At 42.9% G+C, this 23,439-nt stretch overlaps 1 protein-coding gene across 2 annotated transcripts; it reads left to right on the top strand.

Moving 5' to 3' along the window:
- The first annotated feature begins 904 nt into the window (after positions 1–904).
- On the top strand, positions 905–21,466 carry LOC5515526. Of its 2 annotated transcripts, none has more exons than XM_032385313.2 (29): positions 905–1,095; positions 1,391–1,472; positions 3,757–3,846; positions 4,112–4,147; positions 4,280–4,336; positions 4,775–4,988; positions 5,067–5,455; positions 5,633–6,040; positions 6,221–6,793; positions 7,151–7,786; positions 8,108–8,392; positions 8,935–9,231; positions 10,073–10,366; positions 12,218–12,499; positions 12,670–13,011; positions 13,124–13,459; positions 13,744–13,853; positions 14,169–14,233; positions 14,463–14,605; positions 14,994–15,281; positions 15,598–15,894; positions 16,034–16,339; positions 16,622–17,088; positions 17,391–17,485; positions 17,782–17,938; positions 18,235–18,295; positions 18,897–19,168; positions 19,339–19,498; positions 19,829–21,466. In XM_032385313.2, exons 1-29 carry the CDS (start codon positions 1,090–1,092, stop codon positions 21,004–21,006), a joined length of 7,926 nt encoding a protein of 2,641 aa, XP_032241204.2. In that variant the 5' UTR covers positions 905–1,089; the 3' UTR covers positions 21,007–21,466. The 2 variants fall into 2 exon arrangements, with proteins under 2 accessions (XP_032241204.2, XP_048580202.1); XM_048724245.1 differs by having other exon boundaries at positions 4,772–4,988.
- The last annotated feature ends 1,973 nt before the right edge of the window (positions 21,467–23,439 follow it).

Raw genomic sequence — 23,439 nt, 5'->3', positions numbered from 1 at the left:
CTTTTTCCTGCAGAGTCGTTCTGTTGTTGTTTCCAATCCCCATGGCAACCTATTTTCCTTTGGAAGAAATCGTAATTGGTTGGAGGAAACTTGCTGTACAAATTTATTACCTTTTGAAAAATCAAAAAGCGCATTTGCTGAAGTATTTTACGATTTTTGACCTTAGTACGTTACCTATAAAAGGGCCTTTATCTATTTACCTTTTAATTACTCAAGTAACGATATGAATTTTTTCATAGCCTATAAAATATATTGAAGAGTGTCGGTTCTTTACCAGCCTAAAAGAATGTTGCTGGAATAATCAAATATTTCCTCTATGATAAAGTCTCCTTGAATGACTCTAGTCGCATTTTGGCCCACGCTTATGCGTTGTAAACGCTACGTACAGTAGCTCAAACAAATAATGGAAAGACCTGGAGGAGTCTTGTCGCTAATGAGTTTATGCTCTGAATAATAATAATAATAATAATAATGTATTACTTTATGGAATCTGTGCTTATCTGACCACATCACTCCTTGAATTTACCTGCTTTCGGTGGATTTCTAAATTTTTTCTTGGCCTTTAATTACTTTTTGGCCATATTTATACACACAGTAATGTAAAATTAAAATCGCATCACAGCAACACCATCGGTGTCCACTCCCAACCATTGCTGTTTAATAAGATAAATATTTAGATTCTTAGGCATTGCCTAAAGGCGGAGCCGCAAATACATGATTTTATTACCATATTACCATGGACCGTAATATAACTTCCATCAAGATTTTTATTGTAGCAATAGTACGGCCTAAAGTCATCAGAAAGTAATAAAATCGTTCACAATGGCGTATTGTTTATCTCATCAACACAGGGAGCAGCTGCGTCGCATAACTTTATATTAACTTTTTTTTAAGCTGACTTTGAGTTATTACTAAAGCGAAAAAAGGTCTGAATGATTGTGAAATTAAGATAACCGGAAAGTATTTGTGCAAGCTTAATTTTATTTTTATTGCTTATTACTCGACGTTTACTGTAGTTTGAGGTGTAGGGTCAGAAACATGAAGATGCAAGCTCGCTGAGCAGGATTTCCGAATCGGTCACAGTCTAAAATGACGGTAAGAGATATCAAGAGATGGTGGTAAATATTGGATACTAAACCCCATTAATGATAAAAAAAATATATGTACGGTTTTTTTTTTGCAATTGCATTGTTGAGAATCAATGGTTGTTTTTAAGGGAAATGCAAAAAAGTAGAAAACGAACGTTTTGATCACGTACTGTGAGTGTTTATTTTTATCTCAAAATATATTGCAGATTCTTCGAGTTTCTTAATGCAAGGATTTTGAAATACTTGACTGGCGTTGTTGCATCGCCATGATAAAAAAAAGTAACGAGTAACTTTGCCTCCAGGTTGGTCGACAGAAGTTCCTTTTTGCAGTTTTTTTCTTCGGTCTTATCACTAGAGATTCCAAGGGAATTATCAGCAAGACAGGTAAGGTTTGCTTTATGGATAAGTGTCAGTGATCTCACGCTGTACAGTACGAATCTAATGAAAATGGATGATAAATCCCCCTGAAATCTCCCCTAACTACCTAAAGACACAAAAAGTATGGCCTTTTTGAGTTTAATCCAGCGCGCTTAACCGGCTTATCGGATTCACAAGCTAGAGGCATTTCGAGGTAAATCCTTTTCCGACATATTTTTCATGATCTATGTAGAAACAATTCGTGTCACAATTTATGCGTACAGAAAAGGAAACAACAAACGTATAAAACGATTAAGCATTCTTTAGAAAATATGAAGAATCTTACCAAAAAGTAATAGGCGCTTCTAGTGAAAAATAAATACAGAAGAGAATGCATCCAAATTTTTAAAACGAAAACATAAAAAATTGTTGATCTAACTGGTTCTCTCTTTACCAAGTAATTAAGATAAAGAAATTCTGACACACGGAGATCAATTGATTCCAAAACCTTATGTATTTGTCATATAGAATGCGACAGTTTTCTGCCTTATTAAAATACGATTCTGGAGACGCAGTTCTGGGACTTTTTATAAAGCATTTCGAGATTTAATATCAGTAATATCTTCAAATGCATCGCATAGCCAAGAAAAAAAATGATGCCAGTTATTATAAATTATGAACCAGCACGATGCGGAAAAGAGATAGTAATTTTGATTAAGAAGTCTTTTCAGAAAATTCCAGTTAACTGATTACTGGTTTACGATTTCACGAATTTTAATTAACAAATCAAACTATAAAGTATTCGATTCTCTAGAATTGTCTCTTTAGTGGCTCTTATTTTTTATGTGTTTGTCTTATTTTCGACATGAGCTGTATGTCGGCTTCCCGCGCCTCTAAAGCCCTCGACTCGATCAAGTATCTCTATGATAATCATGTTTGAAGAGCAAAGAGATATGATTTTAAAATTTATCTTTCAAGAATCTGTTCGAACTACCAAGCAGATCGTGAAACAGACTAGAAACTGGGGCGGACCGGATCTTAGGTTTCTTTTCTAGCAAGGTTTGGGTATGGGGGTTATCCTGTGGAGTGAGTGGGTGGGTTTCCCTTACCTTTTCGATATGTAATATGCAAACACTTCCCATCCCCTCTTTTCCCCCTCCCCCCCCCCCCCCCCCCCTCCTTACCCCCACACCTCCTTTCCCCTACCCCCGTCCCGCCCTCCTTCCCCCTACCTCCTCCAGCCCTCCTTCCCCCTACCCCCCTCCCGCCCTCCTTCTCCCTACCCCCCTCCAGCCCTCCTTCCCCCTACCCCCCTCCCGCTCTCCTTCTCCCTACCCCCCTCCAGCCCTCCTTCTCCCTGCCCCCCTCCCGCCCTCCTTCTCCCTACCCCCTCCCGCCCTCCTTCCCCCTACCCCCTCCCGCCCTCCTTCTCCCTACCCCCTCCAGCCCTCCTTCCACCTACCCCCCTAGCTCACTTGCTACTAGTTATTTATTATTTTATCTACTGTCGTTATTGTATGGTCAACAATTTTGTTTTTCTTTTTTCTGATTAAGAAGTCTTTTCAGAAAATTCCAGTTAACTGATTACTGGTTTACGATTTCACGAATTTTAATTAACAAATCAAACTATAAAGTATTCGATTCTCTAGAATTTTCTCTTTAGTGGCTCTTATTTTTTATGTGTTTGTCTTATTTTCGACATGAGCTGTATGTCGGCTTCCCGCGCCTCTAAAGCCCTCGACTCGATCAAGTATCTCTATGATAATCATGTTTGAAGAGCAAAGAGATATGATTTTAAAATTTATCTTTCAAGAATCTGTTCGAACTACCAAGCAGATCGTGAAACAGACTAGAAACTGGGGCGGACCGGATCTTAGGTTTCTTTTCTAGCAAGGTTTGGGTATGGGGGTTATCCTGTGGAGTGAGTGGGTGGGTTTCCCTTACCTTTTCGATATGTAATATGCAAACACTTCCCATCCCCTCTTTTCCCCCTCCCCCCCCCTCCTTACCCCCACACCTCCTTTCACCTACCCCCCTCCAGCCCTCCTTCCCCCTACCCCCCTCCCGCTCTCCTTCTCCCTACCCCCCTCCAGCCCTCCTTCTCCCTGCCCCCCTCCCGCCCTCCTTCTCCCTACCCCCCTCCCGCCCTCCTTCCCCCTACCCCCTACCCCCTCCCGCCCTCCTTCCCCCTACCCCCTCCAGCCCTCCTTCCACCTACCCCCCTAGCTCACTTGCTACTAGTTATTTATTATTTTATCTACTGTCGTTATTGTATGGTCAACAATTTTGTTTTTCTTTTGTGTTATCTTAGTGTCGAATTCCAATTCTGTATCATCACTCTATTCACCAACAATCAAACCAACACTAACCGCTTCTCCGATTTTTCCGTCTACAGCACCAGGTATTTGAATATTTTGAAAAAGGGTAGAAATGCTAGTTGCATGCGTCAAGATATATTTCACGAATTGTGCGCCAATGTGCTGTTTACCGTACTCTAGTTCCCAATGCTTCGAACATCAGCCTCCAGCCACCATCAATCATGACGTCTTCCCTCCACCGTAATTTTACTCATGCACTCTATAGGGTTTTACGACATATTTTCTTTAGCCCTGTATGACAACTAAAAAATATAATGTTCTTATCGAGGCATTTATTCTTTTGTCTAGCGTCATCATCAGAAACACCTTCTTTCACCTCGACGGGTATGTAGATTATTTAAATTAACTTGAATTTAAATTGAAAATTTGCTTCAGTCTTTAATTCTGATTAGTACTGAAGCAAATTATCAATTTATAGACAATATTGAGATTTTTGACCTACGTGTCTTATCCTAGTGCCCGTGTCTTCTTCAGACGCAGCCTTACCCTACGCTTTTGGATCAAGCACACTAGGTAAGCGATGATCACGTGAGCGCCTGTCCCTTGACCCCACTCCCGCGCTTCCAAAAAGTGTTTTCCTGGTCAATATAAGCCAAAATTCTAATTTTCTGTAATTCACTATATTTTGGCTAATTTTCGCGCTGTGAAAATGGAGTAACAAGTTCTAAAGAGTAAGAAGTGATAAAAACGTTCAAAAAAATAATAAAACTAACAGTCCGCCAAATTTTTAACTGAAAACGAGAAAAATATTTCAAAATTCAGAATTGGAAGTTTCATCGAGGATTTGACTGATAATACAAACCGAATGACCAGCTCAATACCGCGGATTCTAATAGATTATTTCGTATTTTGTCGGCTCTCCAGAAGTAAATTGGGCCTTTAATATCCTAAAAAGGGGAACTAATAAAGTAATAATGTATAGCACTCACATTGCATTTCATGTTTTAGCAGATTTTAATCTAAATCTTTTGGACGATGCGTCAAGTGTAACGGCCTGGTCGATAAGCCCGCCCAGTCAGGCCATCAATTCATTGACAATCTGCTTGTGGCTTCGCTTGTACGATGGTCAATCATCGCAAGCTGTATTCACCTATGGCGAATATATACAGCTTGTATACCTCCTTGATTTGAAGAAAATGAATTTTACAATTAACGACTATTCTAGGTAAAAATGACCTGAATATTTTATGATAATAATTGTCACTTGCGTAGACATAGCAAATCGTCTAACGTTTTTTTGCAGGACATTCTCGAGCCCTGGTCTCTTTGATGGCAACTGGCATCACGTGTGCGCCACGTGGAACAGCTCCGCCCTTGGATCCTGGGGGGTCATGGTAGACGGCGACATGAGGGGATGGGGGTTAGGAATACAGGGTTCGATAAGTAGTAATTCAAACATCACTATCGGCAAGAGCAGAGGAGCATTACTCCACCGTGGATTTGTCGGTCAAGTCTCAGATGCGCATTTGTGGTTTAGATCATTACAAACAGATCAGCTTCGAACTCTTTCATCGCGTTGTGGTTATGTGGGTGACATTAGCCCAGCTCCGGGCATACCTTGGTCCTCGTTTAAAGTGTCCGGATGGTCTGGACGTGTCGTACGGAAAAGTCCGTCTGAGTGTCACGCAATGAGTAAGTGGTGTCATCTGTAGGGTCACGCAATGAGTAAGTTATATCATTCGTAATGTCACGCCATGAGTAAGTGATGTTATTCGAAGTGTCACGCAATAAGTAAGTGATGTCTTTCTTAGTGTCACGCCATGAATAAGTGATGTCATCGTAATTTCACGCATTGTTTATACGTTTCAGCCAATACAAGCGAATTTCAAGTCCATTTTCCAGTAGTCATTAACAATGAAACAGCCAATAATCTAAACGATGGCCTCATGGGAACAAATAACGTGACCTGTGTCCTGGCGCAAATGTCAAACATAACCAGCAAGCCTCAGATCGCCATTGCCCTCCACAGCAACCAACTAGTAGTCGACCTGTTCTTACTGGCCGGGTTTGGAGAGGACTCGGGCGACCTGGTGACTAGAGTCCTCCTTACGTCTGACTTTAGCACGTATTCAGTTTGCGGGAACGCGAGTATCACTCAGGGAAAAGCGGCATCCTTCCTTTGTAACCCTCCAACGGTCGCCAAATATGTTGTCATTGAACGAGTAGGCAGCGGTGTGCTATTTAGAGCCTGTGAAGTCGTCTTGTTCGCAAAATCCGGTGAGTATCAATCAACGCTTTTACATTTTGCAATATGGCAAAAAATCATTGAATATTTGTTTCATTATCTAGCACTTTCTGGAAAGCTGCCAAACCTACAAAATAAGATCATCAAGGAGTTTATCTACACACTTAGTAGTGAATAGTTAGTTGATGCTGTCTGTTCTTAACACTTCCTAGACCCTCCGGATGAAATCGTTACCCTATCAAGTAAATTTGAGGTAGTGAATGGGGAGCAGTTCCCGCCAGGCGACCTTACCCATGGCATCAGTGGAGAACCCGGTGGATCTTATTCCTTCAACGGCTCTTCGTCCAAATTCACCTTAAGACTTGCGCCAGATGTAGCCACGAAACAAATGATATCAATACTCTTCTGGGTGTATATTGAAGACGCTGGAAATATTATGTGCTTTAACGAACAGAAAAGCGGGACTGGAATTGAATTTATGAACAGTGGTAAGCTAGTTGCCCGGGCAGTAACTGTAAATGGGTCTCATATAAACGTTTCGACGACAGTCATTGTGCCAAAAAGATGGTACCATGTCACTTGGCGAATTACTTCAGAAGATGAAATTAAACTGATCGTGCGTGACAATATTGTTTCTGATACTTTGAACGAAAAGGTTTCTTTTTTTGCCTCGTTGGAGGTTGGTGGCTTTACCGGCCGACTTTCGTGCATCCAGATATACTACAGACGGGTTTCTCGAAAAGAATTGGCGTCATTAAAGGGGTGGTGTCTTGAGAAGTCTACGGGTGAGTAGTTCTAAGGAGAGATGTATGATAGATTTGTTCAATGATACTTCTATTTCGAAGTTCCTACTCAGTAAATTAAGTGTTCAACAAAAAAGAAAAGGAACAGAATAATCAATTTTAACCTTTTTAGAAATAAATGAAGGGTAATTTGAAAAGGAAGAAACATAGACTGTTGTTATCTATTTTGGATGCGATACAATCCTCCTATTTGCATAACTTCAACACACGCGATTGTGTTCATTCCAGCTTGTTCGATCATTTGAAAATGAGATAAAAAAAATTTGTACAGCATGAGTAACACGATCAGAGTTCCATCTACCCTTACTCCAAGCTGAGCCTATATGTTTGCTTTAACAGCAATGCCTCCACCTTTCCTGTTCGACCTACTGCAAGGCAATCAACGCTATCACATGCCGGGGCTCACTGTGCAAATACAAGGAAATATTACAAGCGGTCCTGGGATCAATCAAGAACCCAACGGCTCTTTCCAAAGCGAGAACGCGTCTGCTGTTATCATGTATGATTTCACGACAGAGGGAATTTCCAGAAGCACCGCTCTTACTCTAGTGCTTTGGGTCCGTTTTTTAAAACTTGCAGATAACAAAGAGCTGGTCGTGTTTAATGCCCTTTTCAACAGATCGTCAGGAGTATTGCTATCAAGGCAATCAACAGGACATATGAACGCCTCCATCAAGATATCAACAACATATGAAACGAGTTTTTCCACGTTACGACCTCTTGTCAACGAAGAATGGTACATGATTGGATTAACTTACAGTCAAAGCAGTAGTGTGGCGCAGTGGTGGATCAACGGGGAACTGGACAGTCAAGAAGTTCTTTTTGACCATACCGCGGAATCGTTGGACTTACAATGGCCAATGTATCTTGAACTATCGGACAAACAGGCCACTTGTCTGCACATGTACGACACTTTATTCAACAGAAAGCAGATGAGGGCTGCACGGTATCGATGTGTGCCTACTGACCTTGAAGGTAAGAAATCTTGGAAAGGTTCTCGTAATGTAGACCCCAAGCAGTCGCTGCTGGGTCGAGCGTTTGACTTCGTTACCGTAGCCCTTTCCTCGTGTACACCCACAAATTCATAGGGTATGCCATAATCGCAACGAGACCGTATCTTTGCTGTTAACTACATCTGAGACTGGCCCCGGCCTTGAAGCTTAGATTGTGTAGCGTGATTTTCAGACAGCGCTGTCCGCTGTCTATCATTCCATCCACACTAGCGCACGCAATCAACATTCACATATGAAGATCCATAGAATCAAACATATAACCGTTTGTTTTATTGGAATCCAGTTGAAATCGGCGTCCTAACAGGCATCACAACTCGTATGGTAAATGAAAGCTCGATCCATGTCCAGTGGTCTCCTCTCCAGTCCCCGATTCCTGGATTTATAAGTGGTTACATGGTTTGTTACGCCAAGAGTGCGTCTAATGATCCTATCGCATCACAATGGACGAGCAATACAAGCCTTGATATATACGGGCTGCAGGATGGTACTTTGTATAATATCTCAGTGAAGGTGATTGGAGTGGGGAAAGCGCTCTCTTCGCGGACGCGTCATCAGCAGTCCACTAAAGGTAAACACAAGCACAATGTTCGCAAACAAAGCAATCATAATAATTTCGAAAAAATTTCAAGACTCACAAATAAAGGTTAGGCACAGTAGCATTCTGTCCAACAATCTAAAAAAGAGAAGTCTAAAACTTCATACAAAATAGCGCCAACTGAACCAGGAAGAATCCATAGCACTGCTGCATCCACCCAAGTTTATCTGTTTGTTGGTGCTTGCACATCAAATAGCTGACTGCTTCGCCAATATATTCCTTTTGTGTGTGTATATTCCTTTTGTGTGTTCAACCGAGCGAGGTTGCTTATATTGGACGATGCTATTGGCGCTATGTGTACAGGGTTTCACAAAGGCTAACTGCGCATTGCTGCAACAGGCGCGCATGATGGTTCTCGGATAGACCAAGTGTGTATATGATGCAAAGAGCTGTAAGAACTTACCAGACCTCACCTCACCTCCCTCGCCTATTCCCTCACTTATTTACCTTGCTGGCCAACTGCCAAACCCCATCCACTACCCCCTTTTAATTGCCACAACTTTTCTTTTTTATAGAGCAATTACGACCTCCGAGAAATCTGACAGCAGTGAATGTCACCTCTACTTCATTCATTGTCCAATGGGAGTCAGGCAACCCTTCCCTAGCCATGCCGATGTTCAGGGTAATCATAGTTGAGCTTGACAATGGCAAAGAAGTGAGAGTACAGCATTTGAATATAGAAGGTGCGTGTTTTAGTGTATATATCGACAGTCTGGAAGACATGACGATGTACAAGGTGCAAGTAAAAGCTGTTATGGCTCAGGATACCACTGGTGATGCTGCCGAGGTGATCGTCCAGACAGCATCACTTGGTAAGCTATATCACTTATGTTAAGCTAGTTACCTAGACCACTTGGCAAGCTAGATAGCTAGATCACTTATGTTAAGCTAGGTACCCAGATCACTTGGTAAGCTAGATAGCTAGATCACTTGGTAAGCTAGATAGCTAGATCCCTTTAGCTAGATAGCTAAATCACTTGGTAAGCTAGAAAGGTGGTTCACTTGGTAAGCTAGATAGCTAGATCACTTGGTAAGCTAGATAGCTAAAACACTCGGTAAGCTAGATAGCTAGATCACTTGGTAAGCGAGATATCTAGATCACTTGGTAAGGTGGTAAGCTAGATATCTAGATTACTTGATAAGCTGGTAAGCTAGATATCTAGATTACTTGATAAGCTAGATTATTTGGTAGCCTAGATAGCTAGATGGGTCTCCTAGTCTCAGCGTCAGTAAGAATCACGTGTCTAGTCCTTCGCCAATGGAATGGATATAATCACAATCTCAAAACTGTAAAAATGCCCGATAGTTTGATTTAAATTGAACAGCAATAGGGAACTTGCGCTAAAAGATTACGTGACTGTTTGGGTGGCAAACAAGCCCACGCTCAGTCTTTTAGCTTCAGTCTTTTAGTAACTATTCAGCGCTTACGAATAAAGCCAATTTTTTATTGTTTATTTTGGCTTGAATTTGTCTCCCTAAAGGTCACGTGATCGCTTAGCGCTATTCTAGGTTTAACGTTTAAGATGAGATTTTCCGGAATTCGGGCAGAACAGGCTAGGGTATGTTAACCTAGAAGCAAACCAGCAGACCCCGCCTTGATGTTGAAGTCAATGCTGGTTCCAATCCAAATTTGTTTACAATTCTTTCCTCTAGTACCAGCCCTCGCTCCAGCAAACATCACCACAGGACACATCTCTAAAACCTCTGTCACCTTAGACTGGATACCACTGAATATCTCCAGCAAGTTTCAAGGATACCGGGTGTACTACTCATTGCTTCATAGAGGCAACGTATCATACGGCAGTAGACTGCACATCGATGTAAATGAGTCTCGAGTCACCCTTGCTGAGCTGGCCCCGTGGAGCCTCTACAAGCTCGAGCTTCTCGCATTCACACCCGAGTACGAAGGACCGAATTCTACTATTTACGTACAAACTCTACCGCCAGGTAATGCAAACGGCTCATTCATCTCTTTATTGTTGCGCTTTTAATAAGATTGTTACACGATTTGTATGTTCTATAGCATACTGTTCATTAAGTGCTGTCGTAACTATGACAACAATAGTACCCAAGGCCCCCAGTTTTGAATTATTGAATTTAATAAGGCGATCTCCTAGAAATAACTATTTTGTTGCATTCGTGTCATTCCATTTGATTTGGCGTCAATACGGGTCACGTGCACATTTTCACAGGACAAATATAAGACGTCCAGCGTAAGCGCCACACGGTTTTCCATTGCCGAGGAATCCGGCAGAATATTTATCTTTTTTGTCGTCGTAATATGCTTACCACAATGAATTCGGAAACAGCCATAATTGCCCCGTCCCGCGAGCGCAAAAAAAAGAGGTCCAGTCCGTGGGATGGAGCGTCGAAACGTAGACTAGGGCAAAAAACGTGCCCTTAAAATAAAAATCAGAGCAAAAACATGTACACACATATCTCCGAGAGAAAAACTAGTTAGGGACCTTTTTTACCCTTACCAAATCTACGCAGCCACGGGTACACGGGATGTTTTTCAAAATTGAAAATTGTTTCTTCAATTTCTATTCCAGCGCTCAGCAGAACAACAAGAAAGCAGTCTAGGTGTAAATCCATCAGTTAAAATGTTTTGAGCTTGTAGTGTTTATTCTAATGAAAAAAGTTGCGTGGAGTTTTATCTTGCGCTCGTGGCGTCATTCCAGTGCACGTCAGCGCTAGCAGAAGAGACTTTGCATTTTCAGTGTAGTAACTGGGATAAAAAAATAAATAAAACCCTTCTTTGGCTCTGTGATATCGGCGATTAATGTCCGCTGATGAGAAATGGTCCTCCAAATTTCACAGTTGCCCTCGAAGCTTCGCTTCTCGGCCAACTGTTTATTTTTCGTACTATTTCTCATCCTTGGACATTATCCGCCGATTCCCAGCCGCCAGAAGGGGTTTATTTACTAAATATATATTTATTATCTAAGGGGCCGTCCACACTAACACGGATTCGTTTGAATCCGTATACTTTTTGATACGTTTAGGCCGTCCACACTAACACGGATTCGTTTGGATCCGTATACTTTTTGGATACGTTTAGGCCTTCCGTCCACACTAACACGGATTCGTATACTGTTTGATACGTTTAGGCCTACCGTCCACACTAACACGCGCGCTGGATCCAGCGAATCTGGATACTTGAAAACGCCGTCGAAAGTGAATCAAAATGATTCCGTATACCTTGGTCCGTAGTGTGGACAGTCGAATCCGTATCAAAATGAAAAGATGGCGTCAAATCGCAGGCGCGCGCTGCTTTGAGCATGCGCATATCATAAAAATGACGTCACCCCGTACCTTCACCGTTTTCAAACGTTTTAGTGTGGACGGCTGGATCCAGGCGAACAAGATGCAAAAACGATAGTGTGGACGCGAATCAAGTGATGCGTTTTCGGCGATACTTTTGAATCATTGTTAGTGTTCATGCTTACTTTGAATCCGTGTTAAAGTTCATGCTTACTGAAATAGACAAATCAATTAACTTTTTCCAAATTTATTAACGTCTTTTAAACCTACTTTTGTTCTGGTTTAACGTTCTTGCCATTCAGATAAATGATTGATGCCATTCAAATAAATTTACCAAGAAACAATGCTTCTAAAATAAACGGCATTGAAAGACCCCTTCGGCGTTTCGCCCTTGGAATTTGCCGAAAGATTTTAGGTAAAGAAGGTGTTTTTAACTCTTGAAAAAAGAGACTAAAAGTATGTATTTTATGTATTATAGTATTTCTTTCCCTTATTTGTAATCCTGCTTGCGGACATTTCTTACTTGACCCGCAGGACCCTCTACTCCCGAGGATATACAAGTGTATAGGATGGACAATACTACAATATATGTCAACTGGTTACCTCCTACCAAAGAAGCCAATGCTATCAAAGGCTACCAAGTGTGCTATCGCAGCCTAAACACCATACCCAGAGATTGTGTCATGGAATGTTCAAGTGTGACGGCTTTGTGGGTCCACAATTTGGCTTCTATGGCCAACTACAGCTTCCAGGTGTCTGCATTTGTAGAGTATGAGGGCGAAAAGAGCGCTTTGTTTTACCCGATTGCGCAGCAAGGTAGGGACTGTGATTCGTTTAATCGCGAGAAAAAAAGGGTGTCACGTCTATCTAGAGTCAATAAAGACTCTTCAATGATGTCCGTCTTGTCATGATGTCCGTCTTGTCATGATGTCCGTCTTGTCATGATGTCCGTCTTGTCATTTACACCGCCTCTTTGTTTCCTTCAGCGCCAGCAGCGCCACCCGATTCAATTTTCCACCGGCACCTAACGACTTCAGCTGTGACTGTGTTTTGGTACCCACCTGTTAGAAGCCTAAGACGCGGTAGAATCTCGTCATATCATCTGAAGGCACTCGAGGCAAACAGTAGTGGCGTGATCATAACCAACGGGACCACAGCTGAAAAAACAGTAAAAATAAACGAAGAATACATCTCCGGTTATTACTACACTCAAATTGGCGGTCTCAAGTCTGGAACATATTATCATATTCAAGTGGCAGCTTTTACCATAGCACTTGGGCCCTGGTCTTCGACAAGGCTTATAAAAACACTAGGTGGTAATGACCCAGGTAAAGGTAGTAATGACTTGATACCACGAATGTTATTTCTTAGTGTACCACGGTATTACACCAATTGATAATTGCCTCAGCTTACATAATCTCTTCTATATCATTTGTATAGAGCCCACAACAACGAGCACGATGTCGAAGTCACTGATAACGTCACCTGTTACCATATTCCCTACACCCATCAGTACATTGCCGATCTACCAGACGATTGCAGTATCTAATGCCTCAATGCTAGAGTCGACGCCGACCTCAGCTGTGCCTAACGTGACCGTAGCTCCTTCTGAGACAAGTAGCGTTCCTGTGGCGAGCTCGGCAGCCATAGACACGTGGTCACAGTGGTCTGTCTGTAGCAGGTCGTGTGCTGCTGGCAAACAGATTCGAAAGCGTGCCTGCAGCACTTTGTCATGTCAAATAGAGTCGAAGCTATGTAACGCAATCCCCTGCCCGGGTGAGCTACTGTTTTTAGAACGTGACTCTCTTAGCTTGTTAGATTCTATTTTCAATCCAATTTTACCTTTGAGGAATTTCATAAGACGGTAATCGCCGCTACAGTTGATTAACTCCTATCTTAATGTTGTTAACCACCATCACCATCACCATCACCATCACCGTCAGCGTCACCATCACCGTCACCGTCAATATTACCGTCACCGTCATCATCACCATCACCATCACCTTCGCCATCACCATCATCTCTGATCACCAGCTTCATCGTCATTATTGTTCTCACAGGAGTTACAGTGAACCTTGAGGCGAACCTCACGTACGAAGTTTGGACAGGTGATCTGCTTGTGCACAATTCCAGCCAATTCTTGCTATTGGAAGAAAAAATTAAACAAAATGTGAGTGAGACATATTGGGTAGAATTTTCTGAATCTGTTTTTTTATGATGTTGCTATTTCGCTAAATCAAAAGTAAATGGGAAAAAGTTTATTTTTATTTCCCGCCTGTCAAGAAAGTCAAAACGACTAATTGAAGACAATCTTTCAACACAATCTTTCAACACAAAACTGTTGCTCGCGTTGCGAAAGCGATAATTTGGCGGGTTACACACAAGGTAGTTTAAATATGAGTATTTAAACGGTATTTTTATGCATCATTTTAGCATACTTTAAACCTCGAGCAAACACATTAATCCAGCCATATTCATCTTTCAGGTGATCAGTAAGTACAGTAATAAAACGTACACTGTTATCAGCGATGTCCAGCTAATAGAATGCAGGTGTGTGAATTGCAAATGCGATTATATATTTATGGGAAATAAATGTTTTAGATTTGATTTAGAGAAAGAAAAAAAGGAATTATAGCTTTAGTTAATAATTTGTCGTTTACGTCCTAGAGTGCTTTACGCTTTGCAGCTTTTTCCAGAAAAGAAACTACCCTAACCTCTCGCTAGCACAACACCTTCTATATGGCTGTTATTTCGAATTAAATTGTTTTGTTCTCTCCAGGGAGGGCAGCGTTATGGCGAACTTCAGCATAATGTTTAGCTCAACTGATAAGGACGAGCTCTTGAATTTACAAGAAAACGTCGATTTAAAGCAAATGATTGGGGCACTTCCTCTGACACTGGTCGACTTCAACATGATGACTGGTAAAGGCATAATGACGCCTAGGTGTGGGGATGTTTAGTAGAGAAGAATATGGCATCTACTTGGCCCTGTAAAAAGCTTTAGTAATAGTCTCACCCTTTGTTTCAGTGTGTGTCTCGATCTACTGAATGTATCAAATTGAGATTTTAGCGGAGCAACTTCAGGATATTCGTCCACAAAAGTTAAAAATGGGACATCACACCTCGATTTCTATAGAACAAGCCAGTAAATACAATGCGAATAAGTGGATATTATATAATTTTATCTTATTTGAAAGTGAAATTTCGAAAGTCACCCCACCCCTCCCCCTAAAAGGAAAACAAAAAGTCTAGTAGTCACTTTCTCTTGACCACTTTCCTGTTCACTAAACCATTTATTGTTTTACAAAAGTACCGACAGTGGGCCCACAAATCACAAATGTTGCCCCAGTGAACACTTCGCATACGTTGGTCCAGTGGACACCCACTGATCCTGTAGTCTCGTCTGTGATGGGCTACCGAGTGAAGTACCGTAAGAGGAGTGTGCTGAGCTGGTCTAGCTGTGATTGTCACGCTTGTAGCAATCTCTACATTCACGGCCTGGATGCGTTTACAACTTACCGGATAAGAGTGCTTGGGTTCACGGCGGCTGGTGATGGCATCGCTGGCCCTGCTGTTGAAGTACGCACGCCTGAAGGAGGTAAAGCCAAAACGTTACTTAGCTACCATACCACACAACACAAGCGACGTCACATTACACCACCAGCTACGTCAAGGAACAAGCCGCGTCACCTTACTTGCAATGTCACAAAACTAGACACGTCACATAACTGCAATGTCACGCAGCTAGCAAGGTCACACAACTATCATAAATAAGAGAAATACGGCAAGTCTGTTCGTCGCTCATGGCATCATGGTAATAGAATCAAGTCACCCTTTTTGCATTATTATGTATTATTCACTTTACTTCGTCATGTATAAACTAAAACTTTTCGCTTCCCTTCCCTATTTCCTAGCCCCTAAAAGTCCAGTCCAAAATGTCGTGGCTAAAGTACAGAGCTCGACTCAGATCGTGCTCGAGTGGGACGCACTTGACCCCGCTACGGTCCCTGGACAGCTGCGAGGCTACAAGATCCGCTATACTGCGAATGGCACAGGAGTAGTGACAGAACGTATAGCATCGACATTCAGCACTTCCACGGTGCTGACTCAGCTGTCTCCGTACATGCTCTATCATATACTGCTGACCGGTTTTACCGCTGCTGGAGATGGGCCATTGAGCAGTGAAGTGCTGGCGAGTACCGCAGAAGACGGTTAGTGTAAATGCCAACGTCATGACTACCAACGACTGCTTTTTTAGCACAACCAAAAACATATTGTCATTCCCAATGCACAATTTCCCCTTACGAACTGACACTTAAAAACTTAACTAATTGTTTTAATTGCATCTAGTGCCTAGCGCCGCCCCGGTCTCTTTTACATCACGTGATGAAATAGATGTGACGTCCGTGGTTTTGAAATGGGGTTCCGTCCCTCGCGACAATCGAAATGGGAAGATTATCGGTTATCATGTGATCTACAAGCCCATCAAGATTGGCTACCAGGACGTGACCGACAAGTCGCCGACACACATGAGCATTCCACCGGATGTCACGGAAACTAGGCTGGCCGGATTAGAGCCCTTCTCTGCATACGAGATAAGCATACGAGCATTCACTTCGATTGGAAATGGGCCAATGTCCAAGCCTATTATAGCAAGTAAATGTCTAAGAAAGCTTAAGTATTTCGTCACTGTCTGTAGTAGGCCCGTAGCCAGGGGTGTGCAGAGGTTCGGAAGAACCACCCCCCCCCCCCCCCCACACACACACACACACACTCGACTGGAAGGTCCGCTCTAGTAAAATTGTGTATCTTCCACCGCTCAAACACCTGGCCATGGGTCTGATTGTCCACTGGCTTCCCACTGATTACTGTGATTGGCTATTTGATTATCAAGTCTTTCGCAGTTGGTTGATCAGGGCTATGTCCTTTTATTTTCAGAAACATGCCGCTGTCCGGCACATCTGTACACCAGTTGGACATCCTACCCGCCCTATGTCAACAGCACAGGCAGTGATAACGTGGGAGGGATATTCGGCACCATACTTCAAGAGATGATCGACACAATATGTGAAGAGTGTACCAACAGCCATAAGCGAACCACCCTCCACTTCGATCGCGACTCGCGCGGGGACTTGGCCGAGAAAGGTTCTCTCCTCGGTGTCAAAATTGGTATCGATGAACACACGAACATTGCGTTCCCTGTCAGCGGCCGCACAGATGACAGTCGGTACCAGAAAAAGTTCATCTTCCTACCGCTGGTTCAGGCACCTGGCATTGCATTTATCACCCGTCCGCAGGGCTCCTATACCAAGGTCTCCTTGATGGCTGCTATCATCTCGTGCTGGCCTGTTGTGGTGTTGGCGTTCGCCATGGCTTGTCTGGCTGGAATCGTTATATGGCTCATAGTACGATTACAAGCACCTTTTACACGTTATATTTAAATACTTGTGTTCACAGTTCCACAGTCCATTATCAAGACCAGCTTACCAGGACTTGCTAATTTAGGGACGGGTGGAAGGGGGACAAAGGGTGGGAGACTTTGGAGGATCTTGATCGCTAAATCGTTAAAATATTCCCAAAATCTAACTACATTTTACTTTTATTGTAACTAAAGGATTTTGTCCCAAACGTTTCGAGAAATTAAGAAATCATAACTGTACAATAACTGTTCAATTTGAGTATCATGCTTTGCTTTTTTTTAAATCAGGAGATGCGCTCCAACGCAGATCAATTCCCAAAGATATTTACCCGCGGAATTTGGGAAGGATTTTGGTGGTCTTTTGTTTCCATGACAACTGTCGGGTAAGTTTCCTAGCCGACAGGTTTATGTTATCTTCCATCAGACACAAGGATCACGCCTACCCCAATGTCAACGATAAGCCTTTTTGGTCTTTAAGTCGCCGTATATATTTTGCAAATTAGTAGTATAATATGCCCTGCGGAATACAAACTCTGATGAAGTCATAGCCTGCTGTCCCTTATTATAAAAATGGGGCCTTTTCTCTGGGGAGATAATAATAGAGAAATTAACTGAAGAGTAATCAAATTCCCTTTTCTATGTTAGAAGAAACATTTGTGTGTTTTTCTTGTGTTCCAAGGTATGGAGATAAGGTGCCTGCAGGGCCCATCAGCAGAGTGGTGGCGATAATATGGGTCCTCACTGGACTGGTCATGATCTCCCTGTTTATGAGTGTTTTAACTTCCTCAATGACTATCACGATTGTCGGGGAGAAAATCATGCTTTATGGAACCGAGGTTAGTTTTCTGATCCGAGCATGGAAACCTGGTCAAATGTGACGAGAAAGTCTTTCCCTTAATATTTTCTGTTCCACCATCCTCAGAACTGTTAAAACCACTTATTTATGCCACTGACGCCTTTTTGCAAAAAAAAAAAAAAAAACGGTGGTTCCACCTATATATTGAGCGGCCAATTCACCTAGTCCCAGAATATCAATTTTTAACTAAAGATTGCATTCGGCTACCTCCACTAAGCGGTCAACAACACAACACCAATTTACCGCGAGTACTGAAATATCAATTTCTTACGCCAGGTGGCAGCACTCATTAACTCGACCGAGTACAGAGCTGGGTTATTGAAGAATGCACGCATGAGTGAGTATCTCAATCAGTTATTTAAGCTGGTCCCAAACACCGTCTTGAGGATATTTGCAAGTAGTCCTGCTATTATTACAACTAAGTCCAGCTTTTTTTTCTGAAAGAGCAATGGAAAAACTTTTTATCATGTGAAAAATGACATTAGTTTGATTCTTAGTCAAAATGTGGGACGGCCTTTTTGAACTATAATATTTTGTATGTAGTTGTATAATATAAAATATACATAGCAGGGGGGGCCGTAGCAGGGGGTGGGGCACTGGGGGCACGTGCCCCCCAATATTTTCCAAAATTATAAGGAAGGGACCAGTAGGGGAGTGGCTGTGCCCCCAATATTTTCTCAATGTTTCTGTATCGTGCCCCTAATATTTTGAGGCTTGCTACGGCGCTGCATACATATAGTTATATCATATGAATATGAATGAATATTTTGTATCTTATAATGAGGGATTCACATTTTTGCCCCAGTGTGTAGGATTGGATCCATGTGCGAAAGCGTAGGATAAGACCCTCTTTTAGACTTTGTAGTCTGACTATATCTGCGAAAGGTGAAACCGCGATATTAGACAATTTCTGATTGACTTTATCCACGCGTTTATAGAAGCTTACCCTACGCTGCAAGCGTCACTGGACGCTCTACTCGATGGAGAGGTGAAAGGCATATTACTGGACTCGTACGTGGCGGGAAGTCTGCAGCACATGTTGTCTGCTTCTGCTTCTGTGGAGGTTAATCGAGTTATTGAGCAGTCTATTGGCTATGGCGTAGTTCTTGGTGGGCCTGTGGCGTCCCTCGAGGCGGTGTTCCGTAATTACCTCATGCAAAACAGACAGCAAGTTTCGCGGATAATAGAGAGACACATAACGCCATTAGAGGTACGACATATAATAACAATAGCAATTAGAGAATCAGTGACTTTAATGCTATGATTATTTGGTAGACCATCCTAGCCCCCCTCCACTTCTGTACACTCCTCGCGTGCGCCTCCATCACTTAGCCTATCCACGCGTGAGTGCTGACAAGCTTTCTGTCTTTGCGCTCACAGAAACCAAGTGAACCTCCAAGCATCAGCTCATCTTCTGATGTAACCAACGTGAACTCGGCTTTTTACAGAGATGCAGTGCTGTCGATGGGAGTGCTGTTGCTATTGGCTGTGTGCATTGGGCTAGTATGGAACTATTACTACGTCAATAGGTTTAAGAAAGGTATCTTTTTGGCTGGTTAATAACTATATGAACCGGTGGATCCAGAATTTTCCGGGGAAAAAAAGGGGGGGTTGTAAAAATAGGGCCGAGGGAAAATAGTGTGAAACCCCATTTTTTTTCTCAATTTTCCGCCCAAAGATCGAGAAGGGGGGGGGGGGAAGGGGCACCAGTCCCCCCGGACCCGCCACTGTCATGTGCAGCTAATATTTCTGTTAAATGTTAATTGTTAATAGTTTTTTTTATCACGTGGCCATATGCAATGATCGCTTTATGTATTTAATCATGTTTTTTGAATCTTCAAATTTCATTAACCTTTCTGTTTGTCAACAGCGGATGATGCCAAAGAGCGATTGACTAATGAGCGAAAGGAGCTAAAAGCTTTACTCATTGAATTCAACGTGAAAATCCACAATACGGTAAAACAACTAAGAGCAAAGCACTTGTCTGAACTGAAAGCCATGCCAACTATCCTGAGAAACCGCCAAGGACAACTAGTTACCAAGACAGAGAATATATCTCACTGGCAGAAGGCAAGACGGGGAACAAAAGTTTGTGCTGAGGGAAGCAAGAAAACGCGCAAATCATGGGAATATGAAAACCATGGGTTCCGGCAAGACGAGAAAAAACAGCTCTCGCCTTTCCCTCTCTTATGGCAAGTCAGCTTTTCTAATCTCGACACCATATGTGACACAGATCACCAATTGAGATCACGAAAGGGAAGTTATGTTTTAGACACAGCCCGTGGTTGTCTTAGTGACGACAGACTAATAAGAAGAGATATAGAAGATGTCGTCAGTGACGACTCAGACGAAGGCGGATATTTCCATGGAAACCCGTCAACCACGAAGTTGCACGATGAAATGAAGTTTAACTCTGAGAATACAGGAGGCTACGCCATGCAGGGTAACATCAGTCAAACAGTGGAAGGTTTATGGAAACTTGAAGAAGAGCTGGCCAATGCTGGATCTGCTTGGACCCGGAAAGGTGCTCTTCTGGAGGTACCCGACGCTTTGGACCCGACAATGACACAGGACACGATACCACTATCAACACAACCCGAGCAAGACGAACAGCAAAGAAGGAAGGCAAAAAACGTGAGTCGGGTCGTCGAGCAACTGTGGGAGCTAGAAGAAGAGTTGGCCAAATCTAGATCTGTTCCGAAAGATGTTCTGATGAAACAGCCAAGCTCTGTAAGCACGCCTGTGCCGCAACTAGATGGACGGCTCACTGAAGAAGAGCTATCGGGGATAGAAAAGGATATTATTGAATCAAACGCCCATAAAGAAAGGAAAAGCACAACATTAAAGAAAAAAGCTAAAGCAGAACATGATGACATCAAGCAGCCGGATGATAAAGTGACCGATGAGGAAATACTTGAGATTGAGTGTCATCACGCTAAAACAAATGCCAAAACATGTACGGCAACAGTTAGCGACAATGAACTCATTGAATTAGGGATTATTCTGCCAAATGGAACGGATGAAACGGATGGCCAAGTCACTGAGTAAAGGACTAATAGGAAATAAGACTGTGGCGCCAGTCATGTACCTGATGTATGAATGTACAACTGCACCGCTGGAGAATGTATTCGTCCCTCGTTCTCCCGCCTCTACTGCACAGGAGCTCTGACCCCCCCCCCCCCCCCCCCTTTATCGCAGTCCTCGACCAAACCTGTGGGACTCTGTGAAGGGGCAAAGTAACATGTACAAGTGCTGTCTATACGAGCAATTTCTCATAACAGTTGTTCTTTTGTCCAGTTTTGACGTCATTTTCTTTGATAAAGGTCCATTGTTCGCTCATCTACACAAGCAATTCCTTACTTTGTCAATATTTCTTTGCCAAAAAAAAAACATGAGATAAAAAATAAAAATAAAAAGTTACTAATGAAAACTTGCTCATATACACGGCATAGAGTGCTTGGGTTTGGCATTTTTAGTTTCTAGCTAATAAATCTCGATGGCACTTCTCGGTGAAATCTTTTCTGATGTTTCAGTAGAGTTTTGCTAGAGGTGAAATCTTCCATGCTTTTTGCTTGTGAACTTTAGAAGCACACTAGCATACACACATTGGCACCAGTCGGGCCAAGACGGGACGCTAGCACAGTCTATTACCCGTGCAGTTCGGCAACCATGGACAGCTGTTTCGTCCTTATTAGGACTCGTCAGCATGGCATAGCCGGTTTGCCTCAGTTAAACTTCATCGGCAAAAAAACTGCAGGGCGACTTCGACTCGAACGAAGTGCTTTAAACCACAGCTCAGATCCATGTGGGATCTAGAGCTGCGACCGGGCTAGCGTGATGCCAATTGTGCGGATCACGCATGCGACCTTTGCTAGTCTAAAACTCCGTCGGATAGCCAAACTATCCTTGCGAGTATGTATACATAAATGTGAACTTTAGAAGCACACTAGCATACACACATTGACACCAGTCGGGCCAAGACGGGACGCTAGCACAGTCTATTACCCGTGCAGTTCGGCAACCATGGACAGCTGTTTCGTCCTTATTAAGACTCGTCAGCATGGCATAGCCGGTTTGCCTCAGTTAAACTTCATCGGAAAAAAAAAAACTGCAGGGCGACTTCGACTCGAACGAAGTGCTTTAAACCACAGCTCAGATCCATGTGGGATCTAGAGCTGCGACCGGGCTAGCGTGATGCCAATTGTGCGGATCACGCATGCGACCTTTGCTAGTCTAAAACCCCGTCGGATAGCCAAACTATCCTTGCGAGTATGTATACATAACTGTGAACTTTAGAAGCACACTAGCATACACACATTGGCACCAGTCGGGCCAAGACGGGACGCTAGCACAGTCTATTACCCGTGCAGTTCGGCAACCATGAACAGCTGTTTCGTCCTTATTAGGACTCGTCAGCATGGCATAGCCGGTTTGCCTCAGTTAAACTTCATCGGCAAAAAAACTGCAGGGCGACTTCGACTCGAACGAAGTGCTTTAAACCACAGCTCAGATCCATGTGGGATCTAGAGCTGCGACCGGGCTAGCGTGATGCCAATTGTGCGGATCACGCATGCGACCTTTGCTAGTCTAAAACTCCGTCGGATAGCCAAACTATCCTTGCGAGTATGTATACATAAATGTGAACTTTAGAAGCACACTAGCATACACACATTGGCACCAGTTTTGCTTGGTGAGAACTGAGAAATATCGCGCTGTTTGTACTATAAATCATGCAAAGTAGGTCTTCACCAAAAACAAACAGCCCATCACAATTGTGGCAGCATTTCCTGACGGAGCGGTCTCATGAGGGGAGAGGAAGGGGGGAGGGGCGTCCCCTAATCGGTTGTATAATGCATCTACTTGTATTCTTTAATTCGAAATACTAGAATTCGCATACAAACAAATCGTCATCCGCCCAAAATAGAGATTCTCTAAACTGTGTGGTGGAGGGCTTGCCCACCCCCCACAACCAGAAGCGGATCTAAGGGGGAGGGTTTAGGGGGTTTAACCCCTCTCCCTCTTCTTTGGGCTGTCAGAAAGCCATATGTAACTAAACAATTACTGCCCCCCTTTGCCGCTGAGCAAAGCCCCCCCCCCCCCCCACACTTTATCGAAAAGCTAGATCCGCCCCTTCTTCCCACCCTCCCGTGTCTGCTGCCCTTGTCGGGAGTTTTCCTCGAGAAAACGCAGAGTGTAGGCAGCCATATTATCTATTAATAGATATTGCTATTGTGAGTGACCAAGGGGGTTATTGCGAGGGTTTTAACAATAGGTCTTGCAGCTTATACCGTTGTATTTGTAAATACCTCATAAAGAATCATAATCCGATAAGAAGCCGCAATCTATATGATATGTATAGTACCTAGATACAGTGAGCTGTGAAATAAAAAAAAACAGTTAGCGGTTTATCTAGGTTGTTGCCTATTTCATGTTTTCAAGTACTGGAACAGGATGAAGGAACAAGATGTCAACAGTAACACA

The sequence above is a fragment of the Nematostella vectensis genome, chromosome 2, assembly GCF_932526225.1.
Source record: "Nematostella vectensis chromosome 2, jaNemVect1.1, whole genome shotgun sequence".
Classification (NCBI taxonomy): domain Eukaryota; kingdom Metazoa; phylum Cnidaria; class Anthozoa; order Actiniaria; family Edwardsiidae; genus Nematostella; species Nematostella vectensis.
This window is presented reverse-complemented; position numbering and strand designations above follow the sequence as displayed.